This window comes from Nyctereutes procyonoides, unplaced genomic scaffold (assembly GCF_905146905.1).
Source record: "Nyctereutes procyonoides isolate TBG_1078 unplaced genomic scaffold, NYPRO_anot_genome, whole genome shotgun sequence".
Classification (NCBI taxonomy): Eukaryota; Metazoa; Chordata; class Mammalia; order Carnivora; family Canidae; genus Nyctereutes; species Nyctereutes procyonoides.
The window spans coordinates 10744093-10760611 of NW_026575040.1; the positions used below are offsets into that span (position 1 = coordinate 10744093).

At 54.2% G+C, this 16519-nt stretch overlaps 1 protein-coding gene across 2 annotated transcripts in view; it reads left to right on the plus strand.

The window, feature by feature from the left end:
• The window catches only part of IGDCC4 (immunoglobulin superfamily DCC subclass member 4), a 38543-nt gene that overhangs the window by 20985 nt on the left and 1039 nt on the right, over positions 1-16519 (plus strand). For both annotated transcript variants that reach the window (XM_055319989.1, XM_055319990.1), the window contains 14 exons: positions 2534-2689; positions 3331-3744; positions 4399-4563; positions 5107-5244; positions 6131-6301; positions 7307-7543; positions 7694-7795; positions 9670-9853; positions 10589-10716; positions 12257-12427; positions 12679-12816; positions 14117-14222; positions 14698-14926; positions 15669-15830. In XM_055319989.1, coding sequence (XP_055175964.1) covers positions 2534-2689; positions 3331-3744; positions 4399-4563; positions 5107-5244; positions 6131-6301; positions 7307-7543; positions 7694-7795; positions 9670-9853; positions 10589-10716; positions 12257-12427; positions 12679-12816; positions 14117-14222; positions 14698-14926; positions 15669-15830 — 2501 coding nt within the window. The remainder of the gene's footprint in view (positions 1-2533; positions 2690-3330; positions 3745-4398; positions 4564-5106; positions 5245-6130; positions 6302-7306; positions 7544-7693; positions 7796-9669; positions 9854-10588; positions 10717-12256; positions 12428-12678; positions 12817-14116; positions 14223-14697; positions 14927-15668; positions 15831-16519) is intronic.

Below are 16519 nucleotides of genomic sequence, written 5' to 3' on the forward strand. Positions count from 1 at the left end.
TGAGAATTGCTGCCCCAGAGAATCCTGACACTGGTGGTCCTGGGAGCTCCCTCGAAGAAAGTCTGCTAATAGTACTCCTGGACAGGGACTGGGAAGAGAAAGCCTGGAAAAGGATGTCCTTCCTGATGCCAGTCACTGTTCCTTTTCTAGAAACTTACTCCACCAAGTCAGGGAAGAGGCATGGCTTTTTGTTTTGTTTTCTTCTGGTTACGAAGGTCATGTGTGTTTGTTGTAGAAAACCAGGGAAAAGCAGAAATTCCACCACCCAAAGAGATTAAAATAGTTAACATACAAGTGTATTTTCTTCCAGATTTTTTCTTTTTCTTTTTTTGCCTTTTTAAAATATTTTATTTATTTATCTGAGACAGAGTGAGTGAGCAAGAGAGAGGGAGAGAAAGAGAAAGAGCAAGCACACGCATGAACAGGGAGGAGCAGAGGAAGAGAGAGAAGCAAACTCCCCAATGACCAGGGAGCCTGATGTAGGGCTGGATCCCTGTACCCTGGGATCATGACCCAAGCAGGAGGCAGACACTTAACTGACTGAACCACCCAGGCACCCCTTTCCAGATTTTTTCTATGCACATGTACATTTTTCCCAGAAATTGGGAGCATGCTATATTTACAAGTCCAAGTCTTACTTTAATTCAACAGTATATCATAACCATCTCTAAAACTGTCTCTTTTTTTAAAAAAATGTTTTATGGGGCAGCCCCGGTGGCGCAGCGGTTTGGCGCCGCCTGCAGCCTGGGGCGTGGTCCTGGAGGCCCCGGGATCCAGTCCCACATCAGGCTCCCTGCATGGAGCCTGCTTCTCCCTCTGCCTCTTTCTCTCTCTGTGTGTCTCACATTAATAAATAAATAAAATCTAAAAAAAAATATTTTAAAAAAATGTTTTGTTTATTTATTCATCAGAGACACACAGAGAGAGGCGGAGGCAGAGGGAGAAGCAGGCTCCTTGTGAGGAGCATGATGTGAGACTCAATTCCAGGACCCTGGGATCACGACCAGAGCCAAAGGCAGATGCTCAACCACTGAGCCACCCAGGTGTCCCTCTAAAACTTTTTCTTTTTTTTTAATTTTTATTTATTTATGATAGGCACACAGTGAGAGAGAGAGAGGCAGAGACACAGGCAGAGGGAGAAGCAGGCTCCATGCACCAGGAGCCCGACGTGGGACTCCATCCCGGGTCTCCAGGATCGCGCCCTGGGCCAAAGGCAGGCGCCAAACCGCTGCGCCACCCAGGGATCCCTAAAACTTTTTCAAAAAGCAGTTTTAATGACCATATTCCATCATTTGAATATAACTATAATGCAATTTGCCAGTTCCTACCGTTGAATTTTGAAGTCCTTTCCCAATGCCCACTCTCAACACCATAGTGATCAGCCCTGTTCATACCTCTCCGGGACAGGTGCCCACAAATGGGATCCCTGGGTCATAGTCAAGGTGGAGCCCCTCTCAGCATTTACCCTTTCTCTGGCAGCTTATGCTTTTATTTTTATTTTTATTTTTTTAAAAAGATTTTTTTTATTTGACAGAGAGAGAGCGCACATGTAGGGGGAGTGGTAGGCAGAGGGAGAGAGAGAAGTAGGCTCCACAAGGAGCAGAGTGGTAGGCAGAGGGAGAGCTGGATGCGGGGCTCCATCCTGGGACCTCAGGATCATGACCCAAGCCAAAGGCAGATGCTCAACCGACTCAGTGACCCACGTGCCCCAGCTTACCGTTTTTAAAAAAAAACTTTCCCAATTTGATAGGCGAAAATTAAAATCTGTGTTTTGGTGTGCATTTCGCTGATTATATGAAACTGAACACTTTTTTGTGTGTGTTTCTTGGCCATTTGCATTTCTTCTCTGGATTTTCTGTTCATGTTCAGAAAGCAGGGGCTTTAAAAATGGTTCTCAGTTCAGATTCAAGATAAAAGTTGCATATATTCAAACCTTTGGTTCTGGGCAGACCTCTCAGCCATATCTTCATCACAGTATTGGGATAAGACCATACAGGAGGAGTGCGCCTTTTTTTTTTTTTTTTTAGATTTATTTATTCATCAGAGAGAGAGAGAGAGAGAGGCAGAGACATAGGCAGAGGGAGAAGCAGGCTCCACGCTGGGAGCCCCACTCAGGACTCCATCCCGGACTCCAGGATCGCGCCCTAGGCCAAAGGCAGGCGCCAAACTGCTAAGCCACCCGGGGATCCCCGAGGAGTGTGTCCTTCTTAAGAGAAATCCATTTAATCATAAGGGTAATAGTAATAACTGGTGTACTGAGCACCTGTTAGGTGGCCGCATTGGGCCTGGCCTTCTCACCAACCTGTGTTCCACCCGCACAGCATCCCTCCAGCAAGGGACTCCCCTCTCCCCATTTTACAGGGGGAGACACGAAGGCTCAGAGAGGGTCACTCCTCTAGCAAGTGGAGGAACCGGCATTCAATCAAGGACTGTTAGCGGGTGGGAAGCCCCCCACCCCCCCATCCGGGGCGCAGTGGAGTGGAGAGGCAGTCCTCTGGGCCCTCCTCCACCGCTCTTCCGTCTCCTCCCCCAGATGGGAAGCCCATCTCCACGGATGTCATCGTCCTGGGCCGCACCAACCTACTCATCAGCAGCGCGCAGCCCCGGCACTCAGGCGTCTACGTGTGCCGCGCTAACAAGCCCCGCACGCGCGACTTCGCCACTGCGGCCGCCGAGCTCCGCGTGCTGGGTGAGGCGCCGGGGGGGGGGGGGGGGGGGCCACCGGGCAGTGGGGGTCGGGGGAGCCGGCGTGGGGCGGGCCAGCAGGGCCGGGGAACGGAAGCTGGGGACGGGGGATGGGCAGCTGGGTGTGTTGGAAGGACTGAGGGCCCACCCTGGGGGATGCGACAGGGCCAGCGCTAGGGGGCCGGCACTCAGGGGAGGCGGCTCTGGGTGGTGGAGTGGAGGAGGGCAAGTGGGGGAATGGATGGGTGGGATTGGGTGCGGGTGGGGAGAGAGAAGAGGGGTGGTCAGGGTACGGCTTGGGGGGAGGGAGGGGACCTAGGTCACGGGACTGAGGGCTAGGGGAGACAGTGGAGTGGTCCGGGTGGCACTCGGGGACGGGGTTGTGCAAGGCTGGGCTAACAGGGCGGAAGGGTAAGTCTCTCGGGTGCGGGTCGCGGAAGGACACGGGAAGCAGGTCACGGTGCCGGCCCCGGAGCGAGTGGGGGAAGCCCAGGAGGAGCCAGGGGGCTTAGGGGCGGCTCCGGAGGCCTTGGGGACACCTGGGCGAGGAGCAGAGGTGGATTCGGCGGGGGGTACCTGGGGGCGGCCTAGCCCCCCGCGGCCCGGGCGCGCCGTCAGCGTGTCCCCCCCATCCCCCGCCCCCAGCGGCCCCGGCCATCTCGCAGGCACCCGAGCCGCTGTCGCGGACGCGGGCGAGCACCGCGCGCTTCGTGTGCCGGGCGGCGGGGGAGCCGCGGCCCGCGCTGCGCTGGCTGCACGACGGGGCGCCGCTGCGGCCCAACGGGCGCGTCAAGGTGCAGGGCGGCGGCGGCAGCCTGGTCATCACGCAGATCGGCCTGCAGGACGCCGGCTACTACCAGTGCGTGGCCGAGAACAGCGCGGGCACCGCGTGCGCCGCCGCGCCCCTGGCCGTCGTGGTGCGCGAGGGGCTGCCCAGCGCCCCCACGCGGGTCACGGCCACGCCGCTGAGCAGCTCCGCCGTGCTGGTGGCCTGGGAGCGCCCCGAGCTGCACAGCGAGCAGATCATCGGCTTCTCCCTCCACTACCAGAAGGCACGGGGTACGTCTGCTGGGGACGCGCGAGGGGGCGCCCTGAGGGCGGCACAAGTTAGATGACGGAAGGATTGCCGGGCGGGTACTTTTGGGGGTGGGATGGGACAGGGGAGGAGGGGACAGGATGGGACGGGAGGGGACTGGACGGGAGGGGACGGGAGGCGATAGGATGGGACCGGATGGGACTCCCGGGACAGGACGGGAGGGGACGGGATGGGACTGGGACGCACGGGGTGAAAGCCTACGGGAGAGACCCGCCTAGATATGCCCTAGGCCGCAGCCTTCGATGCCAAGCTGGAAGGGTTAACGTGTGCGTGGCCCGTTTCCCCCTCAGCCACGGTCTGTTTTGATAGAGGAGAAGGAGGATGCCTTTCCTCCCAGGGAAAATGCCTTGGCATTCCGGGAGCCGGTTTATTAACTGCAGTGGGAGTCATTTCAATTAGACACGAGAAGGAACTTCCTAATTGGTGGAGGAATTAATACAGTGAGACTAGAAGCCAGGGAAGTCTATACTCTCCAGCTCATGGGATCTGGTGATTTAGTTAGACACAGACTATTCTGGAGCCTGGGACAATATGAAGGATCCCTAGGTAGCCTCCAGCTGGCAGACCTTTGGGGTGGCTCTCTGACAGTCCCTTTGTCCCCTGTGTCACTGCCCCAGGCATGGACAATGTGGAATACCAGTTTGCAGTGAACAATGACACCACAGAGCTGCAGGTTCGGGACCTGGAACCCAACACCGATTATGAGTTCTACGTGGTGGCCTACTCCCAGCTAGGGGCCAGCCGCACCTCCACCCCAGCGCTGGTCCACACACTGGATGATGGTAGGGCCTCTAAACCTGCAAGAGGCACCTTGGGTTCCAAAAAATTCCCTGGGGATGGTAGCTCGCTTCTTTTTACCAGCATATGCCAAGGCACTTTTACCTGCCTCTTACCATCTTTTGTGCCACGTAAGGGGGTGGATATGGATTCTTCCCAATTTAGAGTCTGGGAAACTGAGGCCCAGAAAATGAGAGTGACTTGCCCAAGGTCAGTAGTACAGCTGGGACTTGAGTCCAGGTCTTGATTCCCTATGTCATATGGCCCTTTTCAATACCCATGTACCATCCAGTCAGTCAGGGGCCGGTGACGTGAACCCACTGGATGTAGAAGATTGTGCCCCAAACCTTTTTCTGACTTTGGGGTGGGAAAGATATCCCCTCATATCCAGTTTGGGGCTCCCCTGAGAGGCTCCCTTTCCTCCCTCAGATCCTGGTCCTGGGCCTCCTTCTGACTTGCTGTGTGACCTGGGCAAGTCTCTGACCGCTCCTGGGCCTCACCTTCCACGTCGGTGGAGCAGAGCTCACCCTGATGTTCTTCTGTCTCAGTCCCCAGTGCAGCGCCCCAGCTCTCCCTGTCCAGCCCCAACCCCTTGGACATCAGGGTGGCGTGGCTGCCCCTGCCTCCCAGCCTGAGCAATGGGCAGGTGGTGAAGTACAAGATAGAGTACGGTTTGGGAAAGGAAGGTAAGTGGAGGCAGGGTGAGGGCTCCCCTCAGCTGGGCATTGTTGATAGGAAGGGCTGACCAGAGTAGCTGCGGACCCAAGCAGAGGTCAGGGGATGTCTAAGGCAATGAGGCAGAGCTGTGGAGTAGAGAAATAGGAACCTGGACAAGAGGAGTATGGTCTGGGTGTAGGGAAGCCAAAGAGGCAAAGCTCCTGACGGAGGGAGGTCTGGGTTCTAGCCCCACCTCCTCCACAGCTATAGTGGATAATGCTGTTAAGTCCCTGCCTCAGTTTCCTCATCTGTGAAATGAGGCGAGTAGCCTAGGTAATCCCTGGAGTCCCTTCCAATTCAAAAAGCAGATAAGGGATGGGCAGTGGAGGGCATGCTTGCAGGTTTGAGGAAACAGCATTGGGGAGGATGTGTTAGGGCAGATGTAGGTGATTTAGGGGAGAGGATATGAAAGGGATAAAGAGTTAGGGGAAGACAAGTGGCTGGGGGCTAGGGTGAGAGTGAAGAAGGAGGGAAGGGTGAGGAAGGGGGCTTAGGGTGGTCACCAGGGTTCCAGAAGGTGGTGCCTGATGGCCTTCAGAGACAACCCCTTGCGCCTGCGCTCTAGTGTGTGCCTAAGGGGATGATGACAGCTTAAGGGGAAGTGTGGAGTCCTCGCCATGGTTCTTTCCACTCTGAGCTGAAGCCGATGGCCTGCGTCAGCCCAGGCCAGAGGCACAGGAGTCAGCTCTGGAGCTGTGTAGTCCGTCCAGGCACCAGGGCTTCAGTGCTCAGAGGGCCTCAGGCTCTCATGGGCACTGAGGAACTGGGATCTGGGGTAGAGTAGCTGGTATGGGGACGTTGAGGAGTCATGGTCCTAAGGTAGCCACCCTGCAGCCATATTTTCTGTCCCGGCAGATCAGGTTTTCTCCACCGAGGTGCCTGGAAATGAGACACAGTTTACACTGAGTGCACTTCAGCCCAACAAGGTGTATCGAGTCCGGATTTCGGCTGGCACCGGGGCTGGCTATGGGACCCCTTCCCAGTGGATGCAGCACCGGACGCCCAGTATGCACAACCAGAGCCACGGTATGGGGTTTGAGGGGAGAGGAAAGATAGTGTGTGTGACCATGTGGGTGTACATGTGCCTTTGGAACAGAGGCCCAACCACCCTCTCCAATCAGAGACCTTCCATGGCTCCCCCTGTTTGACGGGGAAGGGAAGCAAGTGTAGAGGTGAAGGCTGGCCTTTACAGACAAACCTGGCCTCCAGTGTCCCTTCTCTCTGCTGTGTGACCTTGGACAAACCATTCACAGCTCTGAGGCTTCCCTTAATGCCAAAGGTGGCATGAGGATTAATAATGCATTGTAAACACATGTTTAGTACTTAATAAGAACTTGTTCTTTGCTTGCTTCTGCCAACTCGGATTGTCAGTTTTGTCGAGAGGCCCAATAATGGAATGATTAAGGCAGATAGAACCTGGCACCCATACTATCTGTATGACATTGGACAAGTTAATTAACTTCTCAGTTTTCTTATCTGTAAGATGGAGACAATAGTATTTTTGTCATTTTATGGGTTTCTGAGAATATAGTTAAAACACACGTACAAGGTCCTTAGAATGGTGTCTGACACATAGCAAGACCCCACTCTTAGGCTCCACATAGGCTCCTGACACCCATGGCTCCTTTCCAGCCTCAGCAACCCCTGTGACCCTCCCTTGCCTGTCCGTACCCATGCATTCATTCATTCATTCAGAAGAAGAAGAACCAGAGCCCTGTGCTGTGCCATATACTGTCACTCCTACCCCAGGGGTGCTCCTTGCTAACCTCTTTGCAAACACCCAGGAGACATCCCTGCATTCTCAGCACTTGGCATGTAGAAGAATGAGTTCACCTCTAGCCTGAGCCCAGGCCTGGCACTAAGGGTGGTGGCTGAGTGCCAACTCACTGGGAGGAGGTTGGCAAGGCTCTCACTCAGTGCTGGCTTCCTGCTTTTGGCTTCTTCCTGCCTCATCCCCTTCTCCCATCCCTGCCTTCCTTCTCATTCCCCATTCTCTCACTCCTTCTTCCCATCCTGCTCCTCTGCCCCCAGTCCCTTTTGCCCCTGCAGAGTTGAAGGTCCGGGCAAGGATGGAGTCCCTGGTGGTGTCGTGGCAGCCGCCCCCCCACCCCGCCCAGATCTCTGGCTACAAACTCTACTGGCGGGAGGTGGGGGCCGAGGAGGAGGCTGGTGGTGAGAGTCCCCCAGGGGGCCGCGGAGACCAGGCCTGGGATGTGGGGCCTGTCCGGCTCAAGAAGAAAGTGAAGCAGTATGAGCTGACCCAGCTAGGTGAGGAGGGCTGCAGGAGGGAGTGAGACAGATTTAGCCTTGGGTGGGACCTGGGCAGCTGGGCATGAGAGCTGGGAATGGGACGCTCTCTAGGATGAAAAGGTGGCCTCAGAGGCCCCTCTAGCCAGTGACCCCCGTGACCTTCCCCAGCCCCTGGCCGGCTGTACGAGGTGAAGCTTGTGGCATTCAACAAACACGAGGACGGCTATGCGGCAGTGTGGAAGGGCAAAACAGAAAAGGCTCCCACGCCAGGTGAGGAGGCTCAGGAAGCAGCGGGAGGAGGGCTCCGTCGAGGGGTCTGTGTGCTACTGCCTTCCCCTTTCCTCTGGGCCAGTCCTATGGTCAGCCATCCAGTAGCCTCGGCCTCCCCCAGTCCCATTCTCCAAGGCTCAAAGGGCCTCTTCTAGCCCCAGACAGCCTCTGTTGTAGAGAGAAGTTTCAGTTAGTGCAGTGCCTTACAGGCGTGCCACTGGATTTTCATCATCCATGGCAGTGGTAATTTGGAAGGTTTGAACAGAGAGGAATCCCATGGTTGATCAGTAACTCCTGACCCTGTTTGACCTTTAAACATTTTTTAAAAACACATCCACCTACATTACTGTCTATCAGATTATCCCTCCACTCTATGCTGGGAGAGTGTCCCTCTGTGGCCCATCGGGAAACTAAGCCTCAGAGAAATAAAGGGATTTGCCCAAGGTGGCACAGAGCCTAGACTAGAACCAAGTCTCCTGACTGCCTGACAAAAGTCTGTCCACTGTAGTATGCTGCCCCGTGGCTCTGCATGGGCTACCCCATTTGCCCATCATGACACCCCCTGAGCACTCAACCAGGAACCAAGAAACCTAGCTTCTAATTCCAATTTGTTCACTCAGCAAATATTTTACTGTCTACTAACCTGTTCTGGAAATTTAGTGATGAACAGTGCAGATAAGGTACCTGCTGTCATGGAGTTTATTTTATTCTGTATTGATGTAATAAACACAACCATCTTATAATATATAATACTTACTATATGTCTCAGTTCAGGCTGCCATTAAAAATACCCTAGACTGGGTGGTTGAAACAAGCATTTATTTCTCAGAGTCTTGGAGGAAGTCCAAGATCAAGGCATCAGCAGAGTCAGTGAATGGTGAGAGCCCACTTTCTGGTTCATAGACCATAGCCATCTTTTCACTGTGTCCTCACGTGGCAGGAGGGGCTGGAGAGCCTTCCGGGGGCTCTTCCATAAGGGCACAGTTATGGGCTGAACGTTTGCACGCCCTCCTTCCCCCCAATTCATACATTGAAACTCTACTCTCCAATATGGTGTATTAGGAGATAAGTAGGGTTAAATAATTATGATCAGGAGGGGGGGGCTTAGGAATAGATAGGTACCCTTATAAAAATCACAAGAGAACTCGCTTCCTCTCTCTGCTCTCCTCCGTAAGGTCATACAACGAGAAATTGGCAGTCTGTAACCCACACATGGGCTCTTTACCAGAACTTGAGCATGCTGGCATCCTGGTCTCAGACTCTGGCTTCCAGAACTGTGAGAGATAAATTTCTATTGTTTGTAAACTACCCAGTCTGTGGTACTTTGCCCGGAGGGACAAAGATAGGCACGAGTCCTATTCATGAGGGCTCCATCACAGGTTCCAGTCTCAACAGATGAACACAAACATTGAGTCCATAACAACGTGCCACACACTTTTCTATATCCTTAACAAGTATTGGCTAATTTAATGCTCATCACAACAGTATGAAGGAGGTACTGTTAATCGGCCCCACTGACAGAATAGGGAATGGAGGCATAGAGAGGTTAAGTAGCTTTTCCCAAGTCACACAGCAAGTCTGTGACAGAGCTGGAATTGGAACCAGGGCAAACCTGGCTCCAAAACTAGTGCTTTTAATCACCATAATTTGCTGCTTCTCTCTAGTACAGTTTGCTGTACATATGACCTTGGCAAAAATCTCTTTAATTCTTGGGAGCCTCAGTCTCCTCATCTGTGAAGTGGGAATGTTGCTACTCAACCCACAGGATCAGAAGACAGAGGGTGAAAAAAAGTGCCTTGGAACTGTGAACCACCACCCATATTTTGGGATGAGTGTCCTTCCTCCTTTTCACACGCTCTGTTTTCACCTTCCAGACTTGCCCATCCAGAGGGGACCACCCTTGCCCCCTGCCCACGTCCATGCTGAATCAAACAGCTCCACGTCCATTTGGCTTCGGTGGAAAAAGCCAGACTTCACCACAGTCAAGATTGTCAACTACACTGTGCGTTTCAGCCCCTGGGGGCTCAGGAATGCCTCTTTGGTCACCTATTACACCAGGTGGGGAAGCCAGGGGGCTGGGGCTGGGGGCAGCAGATGTTGATGCGGGGAGGGACCTCGGGGATTCAGGAACCTTTCATGGTTCGCATGTTACCCTGGGGCACACAGAGTCTGATGCCCTGATGGTGCCAGGTGGAAAGGGGAGTCCATCCCATCCCATCCCCTCACAACAGAGCCTCACACTCAACCTTAGGGAACGTGATGCACAATGGACCATTTCTTCAATCTCAGAGGCCTCCTGACATGACAGGGAAGAGACAGCCCAGATGCTCTCCTGAAAGAGCCCCCCAGTCAGATGGAGAGGCACAGCCTCTGTCCTGAGGACCGCTGGTTAGGCAGAAGAAAAATCACATAAAAGTATAATCAAAAACACAATAGAGCAAATAAAACAGAATAAAATAGAGAAACATGGTAGATATGTACAACTGCAGCCAAAGTACATTAAGTCAAGGAAAAGATGCATCAGAGATGGATCCTTGGTGGACGATGACTTGGATTAATCCGGGAAGGTTTCCTGGAGCAGAGGGCCTAGGCTGCAGATTGGACAGACTGCCCTGGGAGCAGCATGCATCCAGACTTCTCTGTAGGACTCTTGGGTGGTGTCAGTGGCCTCCAGGCCAGTGAGTAGATTCCCCACCCAGGGTAGGGGCTGGGGCTGGGCTGGGGTGGGCGAGTGGATTTGGACGGGCCTGCCCCGCTAGGAGGGTGTGCTAGTCACGTTTCTTACCTCCACAGCTCTGGAGAAGACATCCTCATTGGTGGGCTGAAGCCATTCACCAAATACGAGTTTGCGGTACAGTCTCACGGTGTGGACATGGACGGGCCCTTCGGTTCCGTGGTGGAACGCTCCACCCTGCCTGACCGTGAGTGGCCCTCTTGCCACCAACCCCCATCTTTTACCCCACTCCTTCTTACCCCAGTGGCCTTTTTTTCTAATTTGTCCTTCGGAACCCTATATCTCTCTATCCTTGGCTTTGCGTTTATATAGGCCAGTCCTGTGCTGGTCTTAACCATTTCCTCATACACATGAGATTTAGAGGAGTGGCTTCTTTTATAAGACTGCCAAGACCTCACTGAGCTGGTGAAAAGGCACCAGGTCAGGGAGGCAGGGGTCCTGGATTCTGCATTTGGGTCTCCATCCTGTCCTTGGCACACAGGGAGGCTAGGGCAGGTGCCTTCCTCCTTGGACCCCGTGTCCCCACCTGTAAAAAGAAGGAATGGAGCCATTCGTGGTGCAAGTCTGTGACTCTGGAACCTCTGGAAATGGCATTCCAAGACAAATGGACTTTTGTTCTCATAACAGAGGCTCTTTGGTTCCGCCAGCCCTCAAACTGTCCACCTTCCCATTGACAGAAGACCTTGGTCTCAGGATCTGAAATAAGATGATGTTTGGGGGGGTGGGGTGTGAAAGCCCTGCACTCTGATGAATTTGCTCTTTAAAATACTGCTTACAATTTGTCTCTCACCCACTTCTCACTTCAGTTATTAGGGTCTTAAATTGCATAGGGAGTTTAGGGGCTCCTGATGTTTCGTCAGAGGAGACTTTATGACCCTGGCTCCCCAGCACAACTGGCTGTGCTACAGATGGGGGATGTTTTCTCCTTTTGTAGTTGGGGGGACTAGAAATGAGATAGCTGAGAAGCAAGGAGGGTTCCGGCAGCCTGTGATGCTGTGGCTGTCTTATGCCTTAGAGCCCTGGGTCCCCATCCCACCCTCCACTGGGCCTTGAAAACCTGAAACCCCAAATCTCTCCCTTTCCAAATCCCTAGTCATCTGGGTCCATACTTCGTCTCACCCTTCCTCATTCACCCCTACCCCCAGGATCAGCTTCCTCTCTAAAAACAAAATACCAACAAAACAACAAAGGTTGTACTTCTCGTACTGGGATTGCCATGACCCTGAGGACCTGTGTCCAGGGCAGACATAGACAAAGGCTTCACAAGGCATCAACTAATTTTACTTGGATATTTGGAGGTAGCCAGGTGAGTTAGGAACTTTAAATGATAGTTATAAACACGGTTTTTATGTTAAACTTTACCATGGAATAGAGGAGAAACTTAGTATGAGAGTTTGAAATGAAATGTAAGCCTTCCAGAAAATTCTGAACTCTGCCCCCAGGTCTCTGGAATCCCAGTCTCTTCCACCTTTGGAAGTATTTGGGTGTGGATGTTTAAGATCTGCTCCAAGGAGTGAAGAAGAGTTTCTGGGAGGGGGGAATGGTAGTGTTTTCCAGAAACTCCCCAGTTAGAGATCAGATCTCATTTTGCTTTGTGGTTTGTGGTTTGTTCCAGTGAAGGAGGAGGAAGGGAGGCCACGTCCTCATGCCCTGTCTCCCAGCTGCCCCCGCTGGAGCTGAGGCTCTCAGTGACCATACTTTTCCCCATCTCCTCCCCTGCACCCCAGGGCCCTCGACACCCCCATCTGACCTGCGCCTGAGCCCCCTGACACCGTCCACCGTTCGGCTGCACTGGTGCCCCCCTACAGAGCCCAATGGAGAGATCGTGGAGTATCTGATCCTATACAGCAACAATCACAGCCAGCCTGAGCACCAGTGGACCCTGCTCACCACAGAGGGTGAGAGGTCCCACACCAGGGCATCTGAGCAAGAGGTTCCCCACCCTCTCTCCTTTTCCACCCTCTCCAGTGGCTGGGTTAGCAGTGAGAGTGTGGCTGAGGGTTGTTCCTGGGGATCCTAGGAGGAGCAGGCAGGAGCTAGTGCCTGAGTGGGAGAGCAGACCTTCTCAGTCCTGCTTTCCAGGCTATCCCAGCACCCCACACCCACCCAGCCCCCTAGCCCTGCTTTCCTTGCTTCCCTCTGCCCCCAGGAAACATCTTCAGTGCTGAGGTACACGGCCTTGAGAGCGACACCAGGTACTTCTTCAAGATGGGGGCACGCACAGAGGTGGGGCCTGGGCCCTTCTCTGGCCTGCAGGATGTGATCACTCTCCAGGAGAAGCTCTCAGGTATGAGGGCAGGAAGGGAGGAGTGCGTCCATCCTGGGGGCAGCCTGAGGTCTTCTGAGGCCCTTGGAGTTGACCTTTAACGCTAAAGTCATCTCTTCCAGGGCCCTACCCCTGGGCACAGATCCCCTTTCATCGTTTTGGACAGCTGGTTTCATGGTTTTGTGTGGAGAGGACAAATTTGAATGGGAAATGGGTGTAGTTCAGTGGTGATTCAGTCTAAGAGGCCAGATTTATGGGAGACCAACTTGGTTCTCTGGGAGATGGCTTTGATGGGAGTATTGGCTTGGAGAGGTGATGAGCTTTATGGGGTGGAAAGGGGTAGCAGGACTGGCTATATAATTTGCAGGGCCAAGTGTGAAATGAAAATGTGGGGCCCTGGGCACCCCGGGTGGCTCAGCGGCTTAGCGCCACCTTCAATCCAGGGCATGATCCTGAGGACCAGGGATCGAGTCCCACATCAGGCTCCCTGCATGGAGCCTGGTTCTCCCTCTGCCTGTGTCTCTGCCTCTCCCCCCCCCCCCGTCTCTCATGAATAAATAAATAAATAAAAATTTAAAAAAAATGTGGGGCTCTTATTAAAAAATTAGAATTTCAGCCTGGGTGGCTCAGTCGGTTAAACATCTACCTTCAGCCCAGGTCATGATCCTGGGGTCCTGGGATCCAGCTCTGCATTGGGCTATTGGCTCAGTGGGAAGTGTGCTTCTCCCTTTCCCTCTGCTTGTGCTCTCTCTATCAAATAAATAAATAAAATCTTTAAGGGCAGCCCGGGTGGCTCAGCGGTTTAGCGCCACCTTCAGTCCAGGGCGTGATCCTGGAGACCTGGGATCGAGTCCCACATAGGGCTCCCTGCATAGACCCTGCTTCTCCTTCTGCCTGTCTCTGCCTCTCTCTCTGTGTCTCTCATGAATGAATGAATGTATAAATAAATAAATACATAAAATATTTTTTAAAATTAGAATTTCAAGATGGTGATAGCAGAGTCTTAAACCAAGCATGGTGTCCTTCTAACTGTGGCTCCCATGTGACAGCTCTTGTTGCACACCCATGAAACCGGTCCTAGTGTGTTTCGCTGAAAGGGCAGGTTGATAGAGAGGGATCACAACTTCAGATGTCCAGTGGGAAGGACAGTCAGAGAGAGAGGTAGGAGTGTCCAGTCCTCCTTGCATCAGAAGATTTTGAGTGTCCAGAGGGTGACACTCAGACCAGTGGTCTCCTGAGGAAGCCACAGAAATCCTGACCTATGAACCCTGGAACTTCTCTTGGCCTTGACCTGTTCTGTTCCCTCTCTCTGCCCCACCAGACTCCTTGGACGTGCACTCGGTCACAGGCATCATTGTGGGTGTCTGCTTGGGCCTCCTCTGCCTCCTGGCCTGTATGTGTGCCGGCCTGCGCCGCAGCCCCCACAGGTGGGTGAAGGAGCCAGTCTGACTGCAGACAGGAGAGATTTCCAGAAGCGCTGCAGATGAGAGGGCAGGGAAAGTGGCCGTGACTTGCCCGAGGCACTCCCAGAAGCTCCACTAAAATTAAGACTCTGGGAAGGAGGGATTGGAGGTGATGTCCTCATAAGAATGGGAAGTGGGCCTGGGGGAGCCCCCCAGCCTATCTCCTCAGCAAGGGCGAGCCTGGGCAGAGGTGCCTTGTCTCATTGCCTCTGTAGCTGCCAGCATCTTGGAAGGAGGGACCCCAAATCTCAAGATACCTGGAGCCTGGGGAGGAACGGTGCCATTTGCAAGGTCACAGCTGTTTTGAATGTAGTTTCTTAATCATCACCCAGACAGGGAAACCAGACTCCCGCCCAAGGACACAGGCAGGACTAGACCCCAGGCCTGCCTCCACCCCTCACTTTTGGATCGCTGTGCCTGACTCTGTCTTTCCTTCCAGGGAAGCCCTCCCAGGCCTCTCCTCCACGGCCAACACTGGGAACCCCGCCCTGTACTCTCGAGCCCGCCTTGGCCCCCCGAGTCCCCCAGCTGCCCATGAGCTGGAGTCCCTTGTGCACCCCCGCCCCCAGGACTGGTCTCCACCGCCCTCAGACATCGAGGACAGGGCTGAAGTGCACAGCCTTATGGGTGGCGGTGCTTCGGACTGCCGGGGTCACTCCAAGAGGAAGGTAAGCCTGGAGCCTGGGTAGGTCAGAGCCCCACAGTACAGCTCATTCCCAAACGGGGCACCAGGGGGCGCAAGAGCACAATGCCCGACCCCTCCACTGTCCCCGCCACCCCCCTCACCTGCCCCTCCTCTTCCCTGGGCCAGCTGCAGAAGAAAAGGCACTCCCTCCTTCCTCTGAAAAGGTTGGCAGGACTGGGAAGCAGATGGGCCTTCATCCCTGGCCAAATAGGTCAGCCTGGTTCTCACGGAAGGAGGGAAGGGCCCCTCCGTGGCCACAGCCCCCAGATCCCTCATCATCCTGGGAGCTGGAGCAACCTCTAAGACCCAGCCTTGCCCAATAGGAAGACAAGAGGCTGGGCAGCTTGGCTGTGACCAAGAGAGCCCAGGACCTGGATGAGGTGGGCCCACGTAGGGCAGGTCCCTTCATGCCAGCAGGGGTGGTTCATCCTGCGCTTTTCTGCGAGCTTGCTCAAACCCTTGGGTGCTGCACCCCTCTTTGTCTGCCTGTGTGGCGAAGGAGACCCTGCCCTGCTCGGACACCTCTAGGTGTTCCCAGAGCCGGTGGTATTGGGCTTTTCTGCAGAATTTCTCCATCCTCACATTCACCTCCAGACTCTTGGTTCCTCCCCACAGCCTTAGTTGGGGGGTGGCCAGGAGGCCAAGAGCCTCCATCTACTTCCCTCCCTTATGCTTCCTTCTCCCAGCCAAGCGCCTGATGCTCTCATATCTTTCCCCCCTCGCAGATCTCCTGGGCTCAGCCAGGTGGGCCAAGCTGGGCAGGTTCCTGGGCGGGCTGTGAGCTGCCCCAAGCAGGCACCATGCCATCTCTGACCCGGGCGCTGCTGCCCCCTGCTGGAACGGGGCAGACGCTGTTGCTGCAGGCTCTGGTGTATGACGCCATAAAGGTCAGTGTCCTGGGAGGCAGGGGCAGGAACGGAGAGGAGGGGCTCTGGGCTTGTGAAGAGCAAGTAGGGAGTTTTCTGGTGACCCCTGATGGTAACTTCCATGGGGATGGAAGTCCAGCTAGGAGGCCCCCTGGAACCTCTAAAGGCGTGTGGGTGGAGGGCAGAGAGTTTGCAGGAATCTGTCTCACCAGTTGCTCCTCTCCTGATGCCTAAGTGGGCTCCAGCAGAATTACTATGGATCCGAGGATGGGCCTGGCCTGAGTGCAACCTGCCCTTCCCCCTATACACTGAGGCTCTGACTAAATCTGGTATTTCTGGAACTCTGGGCAAGGGCAAATGGGTAGTATTCTATTTTCCCCTGCCTTCACATGGGCCTGGTCATCATCTCTTGTAGGATAGTCATTATGCTTTAGGGCTTGGGGGAGTGGGTCAGTCCTTCTCTGCCCCAAGTATATTAGTCATTTTTTAAAAAAGATTTTATTTGTTTATTCATGAGAGGCACAGAGAGAGGGGCAGAGGGAGAAGCCGGCACCATGCAGGGAGCCCGATGTGGGACTCGATCCTGGGACTCCAGGATCACGCCCCGGGTCAGAGGCAGACGCTCAACTGCTGAGCCACCCAGGCATCCCTGTTAGTCGTTTTTTTAAGGTTTATTTATTGGGGTACCTCAGTGGCTTAGTCAGTTGAGT